This window comes from Poecilia reticulata, unplaced genomic scaffold (genome assembly GCF_904066995.2).
Source record: "Poecilia reticulata unplaced genomic scaffold, P_reticulata-male-v2 Scaffold_26, whole genome shotgun sequence".
In the NCBI taxonomy this organism is placed as follows: domain Eukaryota; kingdom Metazoa; phylum Chordata; class Actinopteri; order Cyprinodontiformes; family Poeciliidae; genus Poecilia; species Poecilia reticulata.
In genome coordinates this window covers 5,522-22,763 of record NW_027675124.1, presented here as the reverse complement: position 1 = coordinate 22,763, position 17,242 = coordinate 5,522, and the positions used below count along the sequence as shown (strand labels likewise).

General features: G+C 42.7%; 1 protein-coding gene and 1 long non-coding RNA gene across 3 annotated transcripts; one reads left to right on the top strand and one right to left on the bottom strand.

The window, feature by feature from the left end:
- Positions 1-7,685: 7,685 nt before the first annotated feature.
- On the bottom strand, positions 7,686-11,070 carry LOC103481003 (NADPH oxidase organizer 1). Of its 2 annotated transcripts, XM_008436225.3 has the most exons (8): positions 10,861-11,070; positions 10,711-10,791; positions 10,539-10,611; positions 9,934-10,117; positions 9,668-9,864; positions 9,181-9,285; positions 8,988-9,105; positions 7,686-8,632 (listed from the first exon to the last, which is right to left on the bottom strand). In XM_008436225.3, exons 1-8 carry the CDS (start codon positions 10,933-10,935, stop codon positions 8,059-8,061), a joined length of 1,407 nt encoding a protein of 468 aa, XP_008434447.2. In that variant the 5' UTR covers positions 10,936-11,070; the 3' UTR covers positions 7,686-8,058. The 2 variants fall into 2 exon arrangements, with proteins under 2 accessions (XP_008434447.2, XP_008434446.2); XM_008436224.3 differs by having other exon boundaries at positions 8,988-9,285.
- LOC103481002 (uncharacterized) lies at positions 8,504-10,315 on the top strand. The gene is made up of 3 exons (XR_536210.2): positions 8,504-8,595; positions 8,960-9,229; positions 9,634-10,315. It is a non-coding gene; the product is annotated as an uncharacterized LOC103481002 (long non-coding RNA).
- Positions 11,071-17,242: the final 6,172 nt, after the last annotated feature.

Sequence of the window (17,242 nt, the reverse complement as noted above, 5' to 3'; positions counted from 1 at the left end):
ACACAGACACACTCACACAGACACACACACACACACACACACACAGACACACACACACAGACACACAGACACAGACACACACAGACACAGACACACACACACAGACACACACAGACACACAGACACACACACAGACACACACACACACAGACACAGACACACACACACACACACACACACAGACACACACACACAGACACACAGACACACACACACACACACACACACACACACACACACACACACACACACACACACACACACACACACACACACACACACAGACACAGACACACACACACACACACAGACACACACACAGACACACACACACACACACAGACACACACACAGACACACACTCTCCCCTATTGATCCTGTCAGGAACCATCTGAGGTTTTTTAGTTTTGTGACCAATCAGCTGCTTTTCTTATGAAACATGAATATTAATTGTTCTGTCTCCTGCTGGCCTCTGATTGGCCGGTCTCCTGCTGGCCTCTGATTGGCCGGTCTCCAGCTGCAGGCCCGTCCTCAGCGTGTTGGCGGACAGCGATGAAGAGTCGTCCAGTGCTGCTTCTTCTGATGAAGAGGAGCTGCTGCTGTCGGAGCCTCACTGTCCAGCCGGGGAGAAAGGCTCAGTGGCGCCCCCTGAAGGGTAAACACACACTGTCATGCTGCTGGTCCGGGCCAAAACCAGAACCTCCCACCGTCACACGCCGACTCGCCCCAACGGTCGACAGAAAAACGACATTATTACCACAAAAACCTGATTAGTGTGGAGTGCATGTATATTCAGCGTTTCTGGGTCGCCCTTCACTTCACATTTTTGCTTCTTTGCAAAAATGGAAGAGCATCAGTGAGATTGGAGGGACTGGGCTTTGACTAGGCCATGTTCTGCTGTGATCACATGTGGCTCTAAAAAAACAGATAAAACAAGTTTGTGACGTATTAAAGGTGAAATGAACAGAAATAAGCATTTCCCTAAGATCATCTGTAGCTGCAGACTGACCCCTGACCTCTGACCTCTGGTTCTCCTGATGGAAGATGAACCTGAAGCTCCTCATGAGTCAAACTCTCCTCCTCTGATCCGTTTGGTTTCTTCACAGCGGAGGAAGAACCGGGAGGAAGATTTTAAGATTTGTGGACAAAATCGCCAAATCCAAGTGTTTCCAGCGCGCGGCGGAGAACGAGTTCATCAGGAGGAAGTTTGAGGATTTGTCCAACACGCCGCTGCTGCTGTCGGTGGAGGTCCGGGAACTGTCCGGCACGCTGGTGGTCAACATCCCAGCGCCCCCTACTGACCGGATCTGGTAAGGCAGAGACTCCAACACCCAGATGAACATTTACACAGGATGATGATGATGATGATGATGATGATGATGATGATGATGATGATGATGATGATGATGGAGGCACAGCGCCTCCTAGCTGCATGTCCAGGAAGAAGAGCTTCACACACAAACTCAATATTCTGATTCATAAAATCTTTACTGCTTCTGGAAGAACTGAGGAGCCATTTTTAGTTTTCCTAAAAATATGAGAATATGGTGAAAATCACGTCATGAAGCCGATTCTTCATCCGTCACTTTGAGGCTGAACTTCAGCTTCATCCACTTCCTGCGGAAAACCTCCAGTGATCAGAGATCAGAGATCAGAGATCAATGATCAGAGATCAATGATCTGATCATGTGGAATCATTTTCTTCTCGCGGTCGGTGCAGCAGTCAGGTCTCCTCGTGTTTCAGACTCGGACCGGTTTCTCCTCTGCAGGTACAGCTTCTGCGTGCCGCCCAAACTGGACCTGCATGTTTGCCCCAAGCTGGGGCAGCGAGAGCTGAGCTTCTGCCACGTGAGCGACTGGATCGAGAAGAAGCTCCAGGACGAGTTCCAGGTGGGGAAGAAGGAAAACCTCTTTGGTTCTGAACCGGGTCCTCATGCTTCCTTTGCTGTCTCCTTTTTCCTGTTAGAAAGTGTTTGTGCTGCCAAACATGGACGACATTTCCGTCCCGCTGATGCATTCTGGGATGGACGAGTCCCTGGGTTCCTCCTGGGAGGATCCGGCCGCCGCTCACCGCTAGTGCCTCGCTGCTGATGGAAACCAGGAAGTAAAACCAGCAAACCGCCATGTTCAGTAACAGTTCATCCGTTTAAACACGTTTACATGCCAATAATCTGATTTTAGTTATTTATTCAACATAAATCAGTTTTATTTTGGAATATTAGATGTGAAACATTCAGAAATAAAAGCTTTTTTAATAAATATGTGGATATTTATTCTTTAATATCATCTCCATAAAAACACAATATAATTATTAGAGATGTGCCGATCAGGTTTTTTCCTGCCGATACCGATCACATAATTATTATTATTATCATAAACACTACATTACATTACATTATGTGGAAAAAGGAACCATGAATTCACCTTAATTTAGACAAAAACTTGTTTTTAATCACTTTTTACAAGAAGAAAACTAAACAAAACAGGCTTTGTGCAAATTGTCCTGCTATCAGTAAAACTATCTTTAACAGACTGAAAACATATGGAGGCTCTGAAGAGCCAAAATAAAACCTCAACGTTGCCAAAACAGCACATTTTCAGCATGAAGGCGATTCAAAGTGTTTTATATGAATTAAAAGGAAATACTAACAAAATAAGAAAAGGAAAGAAAGAAAAAGAGGAAATGACACATTAGGGCAGGTGGAAACATTCAGAGGAAACAGCAGGTGGAGAAAATCTACACTAAAAAAACTAGTTCTGAAAAATAATTGAGTTTTTTAAATTAAATTGGAAGGAAACAGACTGACTTCATCCTCTTATTGTTTTATTTATTCCCATGTTTCACAAACTGCTGCTGGTTGTTGTCTGATTTATTCATGTCTCACTTTAATGTTTGTAACAAAGTTTCATGAAAAACGCAGCTTTTATTTTGGTAGTGCACTTCCGCTTATCAGAAAGAATCAGAAAACTTAAATATGTAGCTGGATAACAAAATATTTAAATAAACATTTCCCTTTGAAATTTGACATTTATGAATGAATGAATGAATAATAATAGTGAAAATTTGAATGAAAATGATTTTTCTCTCGTCACAGATTAAATATTTCTGGTTGTAACTGCAGAAATCTGCATTTGATTCAGAACTGATTCCTTTGGAGAAATGAAAACAATCCTCATGTTTCCATGTTTTCTCTGCTTCATGTTTCGGGTTCTGCCATCTAGGAGGTGATCTCTCTGGATCTCTGGATCTCTGAATCTCTCTGGATCTCAGGATCTCTCTGAATCTCTCTGAATCTCTCTGGATCTCTGAATCTCTCTGGATCTCTGAATCTCTCTGAATCTCTCTGGATCTCTGAATCTCTCTGGATCTCTGAATCTCTCTGAATCTCTCTGAATCTCTCTGAATCTCTCTGAATCTCTCCCAAAGATCCTGTTGACTCAGTTACAACCAGTAGATGGCGCTGAAACGCAGGAAGTGCAGAGGCTGCAGCGTCTAGGCAGGATGTGACCATATAAGGTTAAACTGGTTGGCTGCAGATTTTCTGTCTCCCATCAGATCTGGAGATCTGCTGGATTCTTACTGTCGGTCTCAGAGATCCAGCAGATCTCCAGGCTGGAAGCAAACGAGCTGCTTGGAGGAAACAGAGTGAAAGCCAAAGCAGTGATGGGGGTGCTTTTTGTTACCCAGAATGCATTGTGGCGCCTTGCAGCGGGTCAGATGGTGAACTGGTAGCACTGGTTTCCCTCCCAGATGGTGACTGGTGGTGTTACGGTAAACCTTTATTCATGAATCATTTCTAGAAGTTTCCTTTTCCTCGTCTTCATCTGCCAGGAACCAGCAGAGCTCAGAAATGTGGCAACACCGTTACCTAGCAACAAGAAGGTCCGGGTTCGAATCCGGCCCGGGTCTTAACCCATAGAGACCAGTTAACCCAGCTCTGACTGGGTTAACTGGTCTCTATGGGCCTGAGACGGATGAGACAGACATTGTGACCCTGCATGGATGGCTGGGTGTTAAAGGAAGTGAGCTTCTGATTTAATTTCCCTTTGGGATCCATAGTCTTCATTATTTTATCTCCTGACCTTTGACCCCGTTTCGGTCAGAAGCTGAAAGCAGGATGAAGCTCTGACTTGGTTGTGTTTGTGAACGAAAAGCTCTGCAGCCTTTCAGACGACATCAGATCGTTGAATCTGTCTTCACATTCAAAACAAGTCGCTTTTATTCTCACTTCCTGGAAAATGTCCAGCAGCCATTACGTCCTGTAACTTCTAGTAAATTTAAAATCTTCTTCCTGAAACCAAACAAAGTGATTCATGTCAAAACTATTTCTTTATGATTTAGGGATTAAGAGCCAAGTTCCTGAAGCTCAGCAGTAAAAAGCTTCAGACAAACAAAGGAGTGAATCAAACCTGCTCAGGTTTATTATTAGCTGTTTCTTTGAAGGAAGTCGTTTCTGCGGCTCAGTGAGTTTATCAGGATCCTGGACGCCTGCCAGACAAACCGCTGCTGAAACGCCGCAGCCTGTTTGAGCCAAACGGACGAACTTTATGAGTTAATTACGGAGTAAAGAAGGTCAGTTGTTCTGTGAGCTTTGCAGGGAAATCGCCCACCAAACTTTCTTCCTGGTGGATTTAATGAGCAACATGAGGGGCGGAAACACCCGTCGCTGATTCCCATCATAACTCGCCTCAGGCTTCCTCATGTCTCCATAAATGCTGTTCGATGGTAAGAGGCCTATAAATAAATAACAGCCGTTTTAGTGGTGAACTCGATAACCTTTGACCTCCAGTGCAGCCCAGGAACGCTACGACATGTTCCAAGTGGTTTGTTATTAAACTTCACAGCTGGTTTATTATGAGGAATGGATTTATTAATCCATTTGACCCTGAGCAGAGGTCAGAGGTCAACCGACTCTAACCTGCATGCTGACCTGCTGAGGATCCATGAGGATCCATGAGGATCACAACATGTAGACTAAAAGCTCAGCAGCTCGTCTGGCTTCTGCTGAATGAAAACGTTCAGCATCTGTAACAGCGTCTTCAGTCAGAGGCTTCTTCAGATTCGCTGTAGTACAGACTGCTGCAGAAGGTCTTTCCTGCCAACAGCCGTCACCGTCTACAAAACGTCTCGAAGAATTTTAATTAAAATGAGTTACATTTATTTTCCCTTTGGGATCAATAAAGTATTTCAGGATTTGAACGTCTGCAGTCGATCGACTCTGATCCTCTGATCCCCTGATCCTCTGATCCTTTGATCCTTTGATCCCCTGATCCTCTGATCCCCTGATCCTTTGATCCTCTGATCCTCTGATCCCCTGATCCCCTGATCCTCTGATCCTTTGATCCTTTGATCCCCTGATCCTCTGATCCCCTGATCCTCTGATCCTCTGATCCCCTGATCCTCTGATCCTTTGATCCCCTGATCCTCTGATCCTTTGATCCCCTGATCCTTTGATCCTCTGATCCCCTGATCCTTTGATCCCCTGATCCTTTGATCCTCTGATCCTTTGATCCCCTGATCCTCTGATCCTTTGAGCGCCTGATCCTCTGATCCCCTGATCCACTGATCCCCTGATCCTCTGATCCCCTGATCCCCTGATCCCCTGATCCCCTGATCCTCTGATCCTCTGATCCCCTGATCCCCTGATCCCCTGATCCCCTGATCCTCTGCACCTTCAGCGGGTCGGTGAGGGAGGATCAGGTTTCGTTTATCATTTTGATATTTAGAACAGGATCTTTGTTTCTCCCAAAGCAACTCAGCTTTTTGTTACATTTTACTTTTATTTTTCTATATTACAGACAGCAGACTCCTGTTGGAGGTCATGACCCCACCGGAGGTCATGACCTCCGGTTCTGCTGCTCAGGAGAGGCAGACAGATAGGACAGATACCTGTCCTATCTGTCCCATCTGTCCCACCTGCAATGGACGTCTGGATGTCCAGACCTGCAATGTTTTAGCTCTGGCGCTAAGTATTGGCGCATTAGCGTTAGCATTAGCTTCTGGTAATGTTTACATGCAACTATATGACTACATGATTCTTGTTTAGTGGTTTAGTGATTTATTGGTTATTGAATATCACTTTTTAGTTAGCGGTGGCTAATGACTGCTGAATATAATATAATCTTGTTTCTGAAAATGGAAACAAGATCCCGATTTCTACGGGTCGAGTTACGTCTGGTTTATCTGCCTCATGAGGTGAAACTGAAGAGGACGAGACGGACAGAAACATCTGGAAATCTGGACGCTTCAGATTCAGCAGATGGAAATATTCTTCATTAGCTCTTGTCTAAAAACACACACACATGCAGACACACACACATGCAGACACACACACACGCAGACACACACGCAGACACACACACACGCAGACACACACACACAGACACACACACACACTCGCAGACACACACACACTCGCAGACACACACACACGCAGACACACACACACACTCGCAGACACACACACACTCGCAGACACACACACACACACACATGCAGCCTGCGCTGCTGCATTCCCCCTCTGGCCTGATGTGAATCTCCATCGTTAACATCTGTATGCAGACTGACAGCCTGTGAGCGGCGGCTGCTAAAGGTCAGAAGGTCAGAAGGTCATCCGATGCTTCAGCAGGAATGAAACACACCTGAACAGGTAACAAAAGGTGTTTGGATGAATTTCTCCTCCTGCTGCAGCTCATTAAAACTGAATAAATATGTTTAGGAAAAGTTACACAAAGTTTTCTTCTAATTATTTTCTTTTCCTATCGATTAAAAAATATCTTAATATTGAATCCAAAACTTTTCTTTAATATTTCTGCTGCATTAAACCAGAGGCATCTTTAGCTACAACATTAAATAAAATAAAACATTTAAACGTCTCCTAAAACATCTCAGCAATAATGGTGAATATTAATGTGATAAAAAGGCTTCAGGGTAAAAACTGGCTCCATAAAAACACAGAAACATATCAGGCTCATTAAATGCTTCATGTTTTATTTCTTAAATTCCTCCTGCTGGAGCTTCTGCCTCTGAAATGTTGCAGGTTTTGAATCTCGGATCATGAAGCTTTAAAATCATTTCAGAAAATAAAATTATGGCATCAATAATTATGCAACTCGTCAATTTGTTAAATTCCATCCATTTTCTATCAACCTGAGTGGAGCTGCTGCTGCCTCTCCAGCTGACGTTCTGGGTGAGAGGCGGGTCACCTGGACGGGTCACCTGTCTGTCGCAGGGCAACACAGAGACACAACCATGCACACACACACTCACACCTAGGGGCAATTTAGAGAGGCCAATTAACCTGACAGTCATGTTTCTGGACTGTGGGAGGAAACCGGAGAACCTGGAGAAAACCCACCATGCACAGGGAGAACATGGAGACTCCATGCAGAAAGACCGGGAATCGAACCCAGAACCTTCTTACTGCAAGGCAGCAGCTCTGCCACTTCACCACCGTGCAGCCAAATTCTTATACTCATTATGCATTTTGATGCCATTTGGTTTTTTATTCTCTTTTTATGGAAGAAGTTTGTTGATGCAATTTATTTTTATATTGACAGAAATCTGAAGATAAAAAACAAATAAAACAATTTGATATCGAACTGAAGTTCTGTGGGGTATGTATAATTATGACCTGGTGATTTCCATCATTACCAAATCCAGTTGAATTATTATTAATGTAAACTTGTGTTTGAATATTAAACCTTTATTGTTTCACTGAAGCAAACAAAACGATGAGTTCAAACAGGTTGATCTGATTCCATCAGCAGGAAGAGGAAACGACATGAATCAAAGGTTTTCTGCTTCACTGAAGCTACATACTGAAACATCAGAGCCGTTTCTATGGTTACACAGGAAAACACAGCCGGTTAATATTTAGCTTGAAACGCGTTAATAAAAAATGACTAAATCTTTAGTTTGGATCTGTAACATTAATGTTGGAGCAACAAGAAAATCATTTGTTCATTTTTACAGTGCAGCAGGACGAACGGCGCCCCCCAGAGCCCATATTTAGTTATTAATATGATAACAACGACTCGGTGATGCAGTCCAAGGTTCTACAGCCGGCTGTGGACCGGGTCGTCCTGCGGCTGCAGCCGGGTTCTGGAGGCCAGCGCCGCCTTGCGGGTCAAGGTGCTGCAGCGCACCAGGATCTCCTGGGTGTCGGGTCTGCGGGGGACGCTGGGGGCCGGGCCCGGCTCGCTGCCGTTGGACCCGACCGACCCGGAGCTCCCGGTGCTGGACCTGGAGGAGCGGGTCGGGTCGGGGCGGCGCGGCTCGTCCTTCAGGCTGCAGGAGGACGAGGCGCTGCTGGAGGAGAAGCTGGAGAAGATGGAGTCGTTGCTGCGGGATGCGGCTGATGAAGATGATGAAGGCGCGGCGCCGTCCTTCTGCCAGCTCTCTGACAGCACATCCAGGGACTGCGCTCTGGGGAGCCGCTCCGGGACCGCGGACCCCGGCCTGGAGCCCGGCTCCTGGTTCTGGACCGGCTGGGAGGAGCGGGAGCCCCGGGCGCCGCGGGAGGCCAGGTTGAGGGAGGAGCTGTGCAGGTGGCGGCCGTGCAGCCCGCGCCGCGGGGAGCTGTAGGGCTGCAGGTACATGGAGGGCAGGTAGCCCACCCTGCCGCCGCACCTGGAGGGGGCGGAGTCAGAGTTAGGTCTGACGAACACCGATCGATCGATCAATCAATCATCCTCCTCTAATTTAGTCATTATTCCTTTAAAATGCTGTTTGCTGCCGGAACGGAGCAGCAAACTGTAAAAACGTCTCAGTCGGTTCACCAGAACCTCACCGGTTCGGTTCCGGTCTGAAATCTGATAACATCAAGTTATTAATCTAGAAAATAATCTGCGGATCAGATTCTCCTGTTTGACCAAACCGCCACTAGAGGGCGACGTTAGGAAATAAAATGTGATTTTATTACTTCAAACTAATGTCATATTTCTGAATGTTCCCCAGTTTCTGCAGGAGGAAGTGACGTCTGTACCTGACCAGCCACCAGCCGTCATCTGACCTGCGCAGCACCTCCACCACGCAGCCGATGGCCACGCCCACCTCGTCGCTCTGGGAGGTGGAGTAGTTCCTCACGGCGCAGTACAGGGACCCTGAAGGCAACACGCCGTCAACATCTGCAGGACGTTCTGGACGGAGTCCGGTCCAGGTGACGAAGAGCGACTCACCTCCCAGGAATCCTCCCTCCTCTTCCTCCTCTTCCTCACAGAGCTCCAGGTAAGGCGCCGGAAACCAGGCCAGCCGCTTGTCCTCGCTCTCCACCAGCCACCAGCCTGCAGGACGGGCAGTTAGCCGTTAGCTGTTAGCAGTTAGCTGTTAGCAGTTAGCTGTTAGCAGTTAGCTGTTAGCAGTTAGCTGTTAGCAGTTAGCTGTTAGCAGTTAGCAGTTAGCCGTTAGCTGTTAGCTGCTGCCAGGGCCGGAACTCATGGCCAGCCTTTTTGTACTCAGTAGAATATTAACAGCAATAATTTGGTTTATTGAGCCATATTTTTATTTTCCAAATTAAATATTTAATTTGAAAACTAAACATTTAGTTGGAAATAATATTTAGCTTCTCAGCTAAATGTTTAGTTTGAAAACTCCACATTATATTTAGTTTAACAACTGTTCATTTTTTGCAGCTTCATCAGTGGAGAGTTGCAGCTGCAGCCTGACCTGCCGGGTCTTTGATTAGGACGTCCAGCTTGTCGTCGGCAGCCGCCTTGAAGGCCCGGTTCTTGGTGTCCCTGGTCTCGTACGGCGCCACGCAGCGGTACGTCTGCGTGACGAACGGGTGCGTCACGCTGCCCACTTCCTGGCTGCGCGCGCCACCCGCTGCGTCCTGCGCCTCGTCAGACGTCAGGATCATGACGCTGCAGCAGACCACGTGTTAGAAACGGATCAAAGCGGCCCGCCGGAACCCGACCGGAACCAGAACTCACGTGTTCTTGGTGAAGTCCGTCTGCAGGTCGTGATCTCTGGGCGTGAAGAACCGGGTGACCTCTGAACTCACGGTCACGGCCTGATCGCAGCGCAGCAGCTCCTCGCAGTAAGTCTGCAGGAAGTTCATCTGCCTGACAGACTTCCTGGATCCGGTCTGCTGCAGGCCGCTGCGCCGGGCCTTCCCTGGACCGGAACCAGAACCAGAACAAATGAATAAAATCAACCAAAGTTTCTCTGAAGGTGAAAAATGTTCAACTGAGGCTCGTTTTGTCAGTTAAATAACATAAAGCAAATATTAAAGATGATTTTCTGCATCAAAGTTTTCATTGTAATAAATCATAACCAGTAAAACCTTTTAAAGTTTCATTCTGTGGAATTAATGGCGGTGAATAAATAAACTTTTCATCCTTCCACCTACAGATGCTTTAAATCAACATTTAGTTTCCATTTTTATTAGTTTAATGATTTTATCTAATTCCTTGTAAAACAGATCCAGGTTCTCATCAGTAAAAATGACGAACTGCTCCTTTTTCTCCACTTATCGTCATACATCATGACGTCATAAGACACTGATGAACATTTTTCTCTGGATTCATTTGCTCACCGGAAAACTTGGGGATTTTCCTGTCGCTCTTCCTGAAAGGGTTAAAGTTTGGAAATCTCTTCTTCAGCTGCAACTGTTGAGAAATTTAGTCATGAAATGTTTTTAATGCTGATCGATTTATTATAAACCAAAATGATTTCAAGGTTTGCAGCTCGGATTTTTCCTGACTTACATGAAATGACCGGAAGTCCTGGAAGGACCGGTAGATGATCACTTCCGACTCATCGGACCAGAGGACGGACAGCATGAAGGTCTGAGGAGGAGAGCTGGTCACTGTTCTGACCTGAGACCACGAAATAAAACCTCTGAGGTTTGAACCAACCTTCAGTCTCGGCTTCTCTCTGCGGACTCCTCCAATCAGTCTGACGCTGATGACGTAGCGCTGATCTCCGGTCATCTTGCCGCGGTTCTGGTTCCGGTTCCGGTTCTCAGGTCAGCTGCTGCTGATGATGAAGGTGAGGATGTGAAGCTCCAACAGCCGCGTCGCCTCTTCTTATGTGAAGTAAAGAGGGCGGAGCCAGGATGCGGGGGGCGGGGCTTCAGCAGCAGCAGCAGCACCGCGGGATGACGTCACCCAGGTGAGGCACCAACCTGCCGCAGAGACCATAAAGCATCTTCAACCGGGAAACAGCCTGAGAGGAAAATGCAGGAGAATAGAAACCAAAATGTTTCAAACCATCATTTATTAAAACCAACATGGCGGAAATGTAAACATCAAATGTTTCATACAAAAGAAAAGATGCTAAAAATCAGATAAAATCTGAAAAAGATCTTAAAAATAAAGAAGAATCATATTTAAACAAATGAGATCAAACATGAATAAACCTGTTTAATGTTTCAATAAATGATGAAAACATGAATTCATCACATTCAGAGGCTGCCTGACGTCATCAGGACTTCACTGCTGTCAACCGGCGCCAAGAAAACAGCTCACCTGTGTGTGTGTGTGTGTGTGTGTGTGTGTGTGTGTGTGTGTGTGTGTGTGTGTGTGTGTGTGTGTGTGTGTTAGCAGGTGTTTCTTCAAAGGGTTTATTTATCGCTGCTCTCATCAGGTGGATGTGAAGCCCCTGCTGGGAAGGAATGCCAGCATTTATCACACACACACACACACACACACACACACACACACACACACACACACACACACACACACACACACACACTCACACACACACACACAGGCAGCACGTGCTGCGGCGTTGAGTTTGTTCAGCTTTGAACCTGAAACACGTGAGGTTTGGTCGACACGGGATCATCTTTCAGTTGGATTTTATTTCTGTAAACGAATCAAATAAATTGTGTTTTTGGAGTAAATTTGGTTAAACTTTCCTCTGATTATTGGCTGATTATTGATCACAGCTGGGTCTTCATAACTTTGGCTGTTTTAAATATAGACATAATAACAATAACATTAAATGTTCGGTTCTTCTTCTAATTAGCATTTAAACTATATTTTGCTTTTATACACGAGGAAAAACATCCATGTTGAAAATCTGTTGTTTTTATTTATTTCCAGACCTGAAATAAAAATAACACGTTTGCTTTTGAAGTTGTTTTGGACAGTAAATCTGCAGATCTCAGATTATCTGCTGAATTATGATCCGAGCCGTAACTGAAGCGGTTTTTATTCCTAATCTGACGGAACTGATCTGTAATCTGTCAGATTACAGGCTGCAGCATCTGGACTTCATCAAAACCAGACGTTTGATCTCAAACTTGGTTAAATGAAGTTATTATTGTTCTGGGAGGACAAACTCTGTGCAGGATGCAGAGAAATGAGAGTTCAGACCCTCTGGGAACCAGCAGGACCAGTTTGGCTGCTGGTTTCCCTCCCAGTGCAGAACAAAAGAGAGAAATGACTGGACCTGCATTCAGTATTCAGCAGTACGAGACGTTCTATTGTTGGAGAATCAATCAATCATGTTTCCCAAACGTGACCTGATTGTCTGGAAGGTCATCTGACCCGATCAGCCGAGGTCAGAAACCAACGATTCACCAAAACAAACCAAACATATTTAGCCTCACTGGGATTTTTACCGTTTATTTTTCTGTAACTTCATGTTGAGTGATAAAAATCTGGACTGGAAGATAAAATCAAACTACAGACGAAGTCTTAAAATTTTATTGAATGGTTATTTTATTGTGCATAGAAACACAATAAAAGCTGATTTACAGGAAAGAATGGCCTAGTCAAAGTTCAGTTGGTAGGGAGGATGCTGATTCCTGCTCTGATCTGTCAGGCTGGGAAGCTGTAGATCAAACTTCCTCCTAGTCAGAGGGTCAAAGGTCATCCATGCTAGGCCTTTCCAACCAGCTTCATTCAGCACAACAGGAAGTGATGTCACTGTCAGAAACTCAGGGAAGAAGAAACTGAGAAACGTCTTTTAGTTCAGGTTTAGTTCAGGTTTAGTTCAGTTTTAGTTCAGTTTTAATTCAGGTTTAGTTCAGTTTTAGTTCAGGTTCAGTTCATGTTTAGTTCATGTTCAGTTCAGGTTTAGTTCATGTTCAGTTCAGGTTTAGTTCATGTTCAGTTCAGGTTTAGTTCAGTTTTAGTTCAGGTTCAGTTCAGGTTCAGTTCAGTTTTAGTTCAGGTTCAGTTCAGGTTCAGTTCAGGTTTAGTTCATGTTCAGTTCAGGTTTAGTTCAGTTTTAGTTCAGGTTCAGTTCAGTTTTAGTTCAGGTGTAGTTCAGTTTTAGTTCATGTTCAGTTCAGGTTCAGTTCAGTTTTAGTTCAGGTTCAGTTCAGGTTCAGTTCAGGTTCAGTTCAGGTTTAGTTCATGTTCAGTTCAGGTTTAGTTCAGGTTTAGTTCAGTTTTAGTTCAGGTTTAGTTCAGTTTTAGTTCAGGTTTAGTTCAGGTTCAGTTCAGGTTCAGTTCAGGTTTAGTTCAGTTTTAGTTCAGGTTTAGTTCAGGTTCAGTTCAGATTTAGTTCATGTTCAGTTCAGGTTTAGTTCAGTTTTAGTTCAGGTTTAGTTCAGGTTCAGTTCAGGTTTAGTTCAGTTTTAGTTCAGGTTTAGTTCAGTTTTAGTTCAGGTTTAGTTCAGGTTTAGTTCAGGTTCAGTTCAGTTTTAGTTCAGGTTTAGTTCAGGTTCAGTTCAGGTTTAGTTCATGTTCAGTTCAGGTTTAGTTCAGGATCAGTTCAGTTTTAGTTCAGGTTTAGTTCAGGTTCAGTTCAGGTTTAGTTCATGTTCAGTTCAGGTTTAGTTCAGGTTCAGTTCAGGTTTAGTTCAGTTTTAGTTCAGGTTTAGTTCAGTTTTAGTTCAGGTTTAGTTCAGGTTCAGTTCAGGTTTAGTTCATGTTCAGTTCAGGTTTAGTTCAGGTTTAGTTCAGTTTTAGTTCAGGTTTAGTTCAGGTTCAGTTCAGATTTAGTTCATGTTCAGTTCAGGTTTAGTTCAGTTTTAGTTCAGGTTTAGTTCAGGTTCAGTTCAGGTTTAGTTCAGTTTTAGTTCAGGTTTAGTTCAGTTTTAGTTCAGGTTTAGTTCAGTTTTAGTTCAGGTTTAGTTCAGGTTTAGTTCAGGTTTAGTTCAGGTTCAGTTCAGGTTTAGTTCAGTTTTAGTTCAGGTTTAGTTCAGTTTTAGTTCAGGTTTAGTTCAGGTTTAGTTCAGTTTTAGTTCAGGTTTAGTTCAGGTTCAGTTCAGATTTAGTTCATGTTCAGTTCAGGTTTAGTTCAGGTTTAGTTCAGTTTTAGTTCAGGTTTAGTTCAGGTTCAGTTCAGATTTAGTTCATGTTCAGTTCAGGTTTAGTTCAGTTTTAGTTCAGGTTTAGTTCAGGTTCAGTTCAGGTTTAGTTCAGTTTTAGTTCAGGTTTAGTTCAGTTTTAGTTCAGGTTTAGTTCAGTTTTAGTTCAGGTTTAGTTCAGGTTTAGTTCAGGTTTAGTTCAGGTTTAGTTCAGGTTTAGTTCAGTTTTAGTTCAGGTTTAGTTCAGGTTTAGTTCAGTTTTAGTTCAGGTTTAGTTCAGGTTTAGTTCAGGTTTAGTTCAGTTTTAGTTCAGGTTTAGTTCAGGTTTAGTTCAGTTTTAGTTCAGGTTTAGTTCAGGTTTAGTTCAGTTTTAGTTCAGGTTTAGTTCAGGTTCAGTTCAGGTTTAGTTCAGTTTTAGTTCAGGTTTAGTTCAGTTTTAATTCAGTTTTAGTTCAGGTTTAGTTCAGGTTTAGTTCATGTTTAGTTCAGGTTTAGTTCAGGTTTAGTTCAGTTTTAATTCAGGTTTAGTTCAGGTTTAGTTCATGTTTAGTTCAGGTTTAGTTCAGGTTTAGTTCAGGTTCAGTTCAGGTTTAGTTCAGGTTTAGTTCATGTTTAGTTCAGGTTTAGTTCAGGTTTAGTTCAGTTTTAGTTCAGGTTTAGTTCAGGTTTAGTTCAGTTTTAATTCAGGTTTAGTTCAGTTTTAGTTCAGGTTTAGTTCAGTTTTAGTTCAGGTTTAGTTCAGTTTTAGTTCAGGTTTAGTTCAGTTTTAGTTCAGGTTTAGTTCAGTTTTAGTTCAGGTTCAGTTCAGTTTTAGTTCAGGTTTAGTTCAGGTTCAGTTCAGGTTTAGTTCAGGTTCAGTTCAGGTTTAGTTCAGGTTCAGTTCAGGTTTAGTTCATGTTCAGTTCAGTTTTAGTTCAGGTTTAGTTCAGGTTCAGTTCAGGTTTAGTTCATGTTCAGTTCAGGTTTAGTTCAGGTTCAGTTCAGGTTTAGTTCAGTTTTAGTTCAGGTTTAGTTCAGTTTTAGTTCAGGTTTAGTTCAGGTTCAGTTCAGGTTTAGTTCATGTTCAGTTCAGGTTTAGTTCAGGTTTAGTTCAGTTTTAGTTCAGGTTTAGTTCAGGTTCAGTTCAGATTTAGTTCATGTTCAGTTCAGGTTTAGTTCAGTTTTAGTTCAGGTTTAGTTCAGGTTCAGTTCAGGTTTAGTTCAGTTTTAGTTCAGGTTTAGTTCAGTTTTAGTTCAGGTTTAGTTCAGTTTTAGTTCAGGTTTAGTTCAGTTTTAGTTTAGGTTTAGTTCATGTTTAGTTCAGGTTTAGTTCAGTTTTAATTCAGTTTTAGTTCAGGTTTAGTTCAGGTTTAGTTCATGTTTAGTTCAGGTTTAGTTCAGGTTTAGTTCAGGTTTAGTTCAGGTTTAGTTCAGGTTTAGTTCATGTTTAGTTCAGGTTTAGTTCAGGTTTAGTTCAGGTTTAGTTCAGGTTTAGTTCATGTTTAGTTCAGGTTTAGTTCAGGTTTAGTTCAGGTTTAGTTCAGGTTTAGTTCAGGTTTAGTTCAGTTTTAGTTCAGGTTTAGTTCAGGTTTAGTTCAGTTTTAGTTCAGGTTTAGTTCAGGTTCAGTTCAGGTTTAGTTCAGTTTTAGTTCAGGTTTAGTTCAGTTTTAATTCAGTTTTAGTTCAGGTTTAGTTCAGGTTTAGTTCATGTTTAGTTCAGGTTTAGTTCAGGTTTAGTTCAGTTTTAATTCAGGTTTAGTTCAGGTTTAGTTCATGTTTAGTTCAGGTTTAGTTCAGGTTTAGTTCAGGTTCAGTTCAGGTTTAGTTCAGGTTTAGTTCATGTTTAGTTCAGGTTTAGTTCAGGTTTAGTTCAGTTTTAGTTCAGGTTTAGTTCAGGTTTAGTTCAGTTTTAATTCAGGTTTAGTTCAGTTTTAGTTCAGGTTTAGTTCAGTTTTAGTTCAGGTTTAGTTCAGTTTTAGTTCAGGTTTAGTTCAGGTTTAGTTCATGTTTAGTTCAGGTTTAGTTCAGGTTTAGTTCAGGTTTAGTTCAGGTTTAGTTCAGGTTTAGTTCAGGTTTAGTTCAGGTTTAGTTCAGGTTTAGTTCAGTTTTAGTTCAGGTTTAGTTCAGGTTTAGTTCAGGTTTAGTTCAGTTTTAGTTCAGGTTTAGTTCAGTTTTAGTTCAGTTTTAGTTCAGGTTTAGTTCAGGTTTAGTTCATGTTTAGTTCAGGTTTAGTTCAGGTTTAGTTCAGTTTTAATTCAGGTTTAGTTCAGGTTTAGTTCATGTTTAGTTCAGGTTTAGTTCAGGTTTAGTTCAGGTTTAGTTCAGGTTTAGTTCAGGTTTAGTTCATGTTTAGTTCAGGTTTAGTTCAGGTTTAGTTCAGTTTTAGTTCAGGTTTAGTTCAGGTTTAGTTCAGTTTTAATTCAGGTTTAGTTCAGGTTCAGTTCAGGTTTAGTTCAGTTTTAGTTCAGGTTTAGTTCAGTTTTAATTCAGTTTTAGTTCAGGTTTAGTTCAGGTTTAGTTCATGTTTAGTTCAGGTTTAGTTCAGGTTTAGTTCAGTTTTAATTCAGTTTTAGTTCAGGTTTAGTTCAGTTTTAGTTCAGGTTCAGTTCAGTTTTAGTTCAGGTTTAGTTCAGGTTCAGTTCAGGTTCAGTTCAGGTTTAGTTCAGTTTTAGTTCAGGTTTAGTTCAGGTTCAGTTCAGATTTAGTTCATGTTCAGTTCAGGTTTAGTTCAGTTTTAGTTCAGGTTTAGTTCAGGTTCAGTTCAGGTTTAGTTCAGTTTTAGTTCAGGTTTAGTTCAGTTTTAGTTCAGGTTTAGTTCAGTTTTAGTTCAGGTTTAGTTCAGGTTTAGTTCAGGTTTAGTTCAGGTTCAGTTCAGGTTTAGTTCAGTTTTAGTTCAGGTTTAGTTCAGGTTTAGTTCAGGTTTAGTTCAGGTTTAGTTCAGGTTTAGTTCAGGTTTAGTTCAGGTTTAGTTCAGTTTTAGTTCAGGTTTAGTTCAGTTTTAGTTCAGGTTTAGTTCAGGTTTAGTTCAGGTTTAGTTCAGGTTCAGTTCA

Coding starts and splice junctions, on each gene's coding strand:
- LOC103481003 (XM_008436224.3), bottom strand. CDS start 10,935: ATGACCGGAGATCAGCGCTACGTCATCAGCGTCAGACTGATTGGAGGA. Junction 10,612..10,710: donor AGGACTTCCGGTCATTTCAT/GTAAGTCAGGAA, acceptor ATTTCTCAACAG/TTGCAGCTGAAGAAGAGATT. Junction 9,865..9,933: donor ACGGACTTCACCAAGAACAC/GTGAGTTCTGGT, acceptor GGTCTGCTGCAG/CGTCATGATCCTGACGTCTG.